This window comes from Lactuca serriola, chromosome 4 (genome assembly GCF_051521515.1).
Source record: "Lactuca serriola cultivar US96UC23 chromosome 4, Lser_US96UC23_V15, whole genome shotgun sequence".
NCBI classification, from domain to species: domain Eukaryota; kingdom Viridiplantae; phylum Streptophyta; class Magnoliopsida; order Asterales; family Asteraceae; genus Lactuca; species Lactuca serriola.
In genome coordinates, this window is record NC_136411.1 from 82,922,024 (window position 1) to 82,927,137 (window position 5,114).

The window sequence follows — 5,114 nt, forward strand, 5'->3', positions numbered from 1 at the left end:
TAAGCCACTAACTAAATTGGTATATACTTAAACTATTAAAGTCCTTTTGGGTTGCCCTCAAACCTGGTAATTGAATATGATGACTTTTAGAGAGAGGGAGAGAGAGAGAGAGAGAGAGAGAGAGAAAGACTTTATTGATTTATTATATGATTATTAAATCGCAATAATTGATTTGTTAATATATTTTGAGAATGATATATGAATTAGAAATTGTATTATTTAAGTAAGAATTAATAAGAAATTAAATAGAATTAATTTTAGGTAGGAATGGCAATGGGGCAGGTTAGAGAATCCCATCCACGAACCCGATATCTAAATTTATTCCCGACCCCGACCCGATACCCGACGGGTTTCTTATCAGAGCGCCCTATCGGGTCTGAAACTTTCCCCAAACCCGAACCTAAACCCGAAACCCGATATAGCCCTGAAAACCCGACCCAAAACCCGAAATCTATGCTTTCTTTTTTGCAAAAAACTACAACTGAACCATGAGAAATTAAAACATTACATAAACTTACAATACCAAATAAGTTTTTAACATCATTGAACCAAATAGAAATTAATAATAGTCTAATATCATAACAAAAACAACCAACCAAGGAAGCAAAGGTATAAAATATGAAAAACAAAATTCATTATGATAGTATACTACATATAAACATTAAAACTCTCATAATCATCAAAATATCATCCCTAGAATTTCATTCAGCAACAAACTATGATCACACATTAAAGCCTCCAATGTCTTTGCATGAAGTCGACTACTATGAGGATGTTTTCGCTCATATACCTTGAAAATAAATAAACCATATTTATGCAGTCAGATGCACAGTAAGTCAATAACACATATAAATGGTTTTAGATTTTAAATCAAAAGAATATACATGGAACACAACAAGTTTGAATTAGAATATCATATGTATAGTCTTAATTCAGAAACATATAACAAACTAATTAGATTTGAGGTTCAAATCAAAGGGATAGGTGGAATGCAATAGGTGTGGATCAGTAACAAGTTTGAATCAACAAACAAGATTGAACCAACAGATAATTAGATACGTAGATGCAATAAACTAACCAACAGAACATCAGACACATGCTTGACTTAGAATCAGTAATTATATGTCCATCTGAATCAAGAATCAGTAACCATATGTGTATTTGAACAAGAATATCAGATACAACAAACTAATCAACAGAAGAGGTTCAAATCAGGATTCTCAAAAGCAAGGGTAGCTGCAAACAAAATTTTAGGCTCAGATCAAGAAGCTAATCAAACTTGAGGCTCAAATCAACAAGATTGCGAACATGTGTGATTCAAACAGAATTTGCAAAAAAAAGATTAATCTTACCTAAATCCGAAGTGAGTCGTCACTGCCTTACTATGTCGGAGTCGAGAAATCGGAATCTCAAGTCTATCGTCGATGAGATCGCTGACAAGGGTGAAATTTGAAGGGCTAAACATGGTTGTTGGATGTTGCTTGCTACAACGTGGTATGCGACAATGATGAAGATGATGTACAAACCAGGAACCAAATAGATAATTTGATTTTGGCAATGTCGACTGGAGTTGAAGAGATTTTGGAGTCCTTGTAGCTCAAATCGGAAGCTAAAATAGGTGGATATCGAAGAAATTTTGCAAGAAAAAAAGGTTAATGTTCTTGTAATTTCATATATATTATATATATTCGGCCAGGGCGGGTCAGGGCGCCCATATCCCACTCCCTATCCCGAACCCAAATAAAATACCCAATAACGACCCGTTACCCGACCCGAAACCCGATAAGAAGGACCCGAACCGAACCAAAATCTTCGGGAATCAGGTTTGGGTTTTATTTTCCATCCCTAATTTTAAGATTAATTTGATTAATTAAAAGTACAAGGATCTAAAAAGGATTCCAAAACCTTCCACAAGTGGTGGACGGTTTTGAGTAGTATTCTAGGGTTTCTCGAATATCCCTTGAAGATATATAGGAAGTTAGATAATTAACTAATTTGAAATAATAATATTATATTCAAATTAAGGTTATCTAGGGTTTTCCTATCAACTATAAATATGGTCGCTTACCCTCTAAATTTCGGTCGCTCCTTTTGCTAAGAGCATAGCTGAAAATTTTCCTCCTTTCTCCTCTCTCTTCAAGTTTCCTTAGTTGTTAGGGTTTGGATGTGAACCATCAGAGACACAAGATTCCTGGTGCTTGCTTCCTAGAGCAATTGAAGAAGGAATTCATTGATTATCTACAAGAATAATCAAAAGGTATGTAGTCCCTAACTTGTTTCTAATCTTCGAAAAAAACTAGGGTTTATAGGGTTCTTGTTGTTCAATAGAATGATACTTCAATAGTGTTATGACTAGATCTAATAGGTTGCATGTACCCTTAAGAGTAAAAAGATTTTTCCGCTTTATTACATGTAAAAATCATCAACTTGTTGCTCGGTCGAGGGTCGATTCAACTAAATCTAGTGCACGATCACAACATGGAAAGGAGTTGGCCTCTATAAGTGATTGAGATATCTATCATCTGATATAAAACATGATCCTAAATAGAGGCTCATGAGTCAACGTACCTCTCGATTTTTTCAAAACCGATCACAAAAATTTAGAGATCTCCCTGTATGGCCAAGATTGCCTTTCCCATGATAGCATGTAACAAACAATAATCAACTAATAGAAATTGTAAAACCGATATTCAAAATTGTGAAACCTATATTAAAATATGTGAAAGGGTTAATGACATAGAAAGGTAACGTAGTTTAGGGTCTATACACATTAAGGTAACGATGTTTTTTCGTACATATTTGTCAATTAAACTTGTTTGACTTGTACACATTAAGGTAATATGACCGATGATCTTAGGCTTTTGTTGATTTGGCATATTATGTGGCATTGTGCTATATTATGTGGCATTAAATGAAATTACTTGGCATTTTTGACACATTATATGAATGGTAATTGGAATTAGGGCTCATAAACAAAAAAACCCACCGCTTTCGTTCCATCGTTCCCCTTTCTCTTCATTCTCAATGTCGAACCTTTGCAATTGAAATCCCTTTTTGTTTCTTCGACTGTAACGACGAAGGGATCATCCCTTATCGTGGATGTCCATTATAATGGTGTATTTTCCCACAACCCCCTTGTATATTTCGACCCGGACATCGCATCTGTACGAGATGTCGACTTCAATGCTATGGTATTTTCATATTTCATTACATTCCTAGAAAAGCTCACAAAGAAGATCAATTGCAAGGATGTTTACTACTGTCTTCCACATGAAAGGTTGAGTTAAGGGTTATGAGTAATTCAGAATGAAGGAGATTACAGAGAGTTCCTTGAGGTTGGTAATGGAAGCCAAGAAAAAAGAATTAATGTGTACATTGATCAGTACAATGAACCCATTATAGATTGGATCGAAGAGGAGAATCTTGGTGAATATGATTCGGTTGTAGAGGATGAAGACGAAGTTGATGATTCTACATTTTCGGACACGATTTTACCTGACCATGAAGAGGATGGGGTGGTGTCAATTAGAAAACCACTTGATGATTCATTTCTTAATGCCCTTTGTCCTAACAAGAAATCAGAAGATGGTTCCGACACAGATGCAACAGATGAAGAAGTTGATGTGAAACCAATGTATCCTATCCATGATCCAAACCAAAATTGGAAGAAGATGGTTCCTATACTAGGTATGAAGTTTTCTGAAACCGATGAGCTTAAATCTTTACTGAGTAATTATGCTGTTAGAGATGGATACAGTTTATGGTATGAAAAAAGTGATAAGAAGTGGTTGTTAGCTAAATGTACCAAAGCTTCAACACATAAATGTCCATTTAGACTCTGGGCCACTTGGATGAAGGACGAACATTCTTTTCAAATTAAATCACTGAAAGATAATCACAATTGCTCCAGGTCATTCAAGCTTGGAGCAATTGTGAGTTATAGGTGGATTGGGAAGCATTTTGTTAATCAAATATTACAAAGAACAAAAATAAGCTTAAGGAAAACGAAAGCTAAAATTTCCAAAAAATTTAATATTAATGTTAGTTTGGCGCAGTGTAGAAATGCAAGAAGGTTTGAAATGAGTAAGATTGAAGGTACTTTGGTTGAGTATTATGGAAGGTTGTGGGATTATGGTGAGGAGATTATGAGGTCTAACCCAGGGTCTACGGTAAGAATGGATGTGGACATCATGCCTAACTCAACTATATATTTTTCAAAGTACTATGTCTGCTTCAAAGGTGTTAGGGATGGTTTGATAGAGGGATGTAGAAAGGTGATTTGTGTATATGGCTGCTTCCTTAAAGGCTTGTGTAAGGATGAGCTTCATGCAGCAGTGGGTAGAGATGCGAATAACAACATATACCCTATCGCGTGGGTTGTGGTAAATGTTGAGAATAAAGTTAATTGGAAGTGGTTTCTTGACATTCTCATGGATGACATTGGAAGGGGAAATGGTAGCAGACTTACTATCATTTCAGATGGACATAAGGTATTAGATTGCTTTTTTTGCTTTTTTCTTTTTACTTTTTAATTGTTTACCATTAAGTTTTACATTCACCAACATGTTTTTATTTTGACAGGGATTGTTAGAAGTTGTGAAAGAAAGGATTCCAGAAGCTGAGCATAGGCAATGTGCTAGGGACATCTATGCTAATTTTAAGAAGAAGTTTGATGGTGAACATTATAGGAAATTGTTTTGGGTTGCTGTAAATAGTACCACTATACCATAGTTTGAAGAAGCCATGGATGGAATTAAGAAATTAGACCCTAACGCCTATGATCATCTTATTGATAGGGAACCAAAATCTTGGTCAAAGGCTTTCTTTGTAGAAGGGAGGAACTATGATGCTATGGAAAATGGTGTCTCAGAAAATTTTAATAATGCAATCAGGGATGCTAGAAGAAAGCCGATCATCACAATGTTGGAAGAAATAAGGGTTTGGGCCATGGAGAGGATGTATAATCAAAGTATCATGGGTGAAGAGTGGGATTTGGATATTTTCCCAACAATTAGAAAGGAGATAAAAGATAATAATATAACTCAAAGGTGAGTAAGATAATGTTTTAAATTTACATTAGCTAATGATTGATTTGATTTGGGGTGTTAACTTGA

The 5,114-nt window shown here is 35.2% G+C and overlaps 1 protein-coding gene across 1 annotated transcript; it reads left to right on the plus strand.

The window, feature by feature from the left end:
* The first annotated feature begins 267 nt into the window (after positions 1–267).
* LOC145098563 (uncharacterized) lies at positions 268–4,731 on the plus strand. The gene is made up of 3 exons (XM_079036188.1): positions 268–282; positions 3,306–4,490; positions 4,582–4,731. The coding sequence occupies exons 1-3, from the start codon at positions 268–270 to the stop codon at positions 4,729–4,731; spliced, it is 1,350 nt and encodes a 449-aa protein (XP_078892314.1).
* The last annotated feature ends 383 nt before the right edge of the window (positions 4,732–5,114 follow it).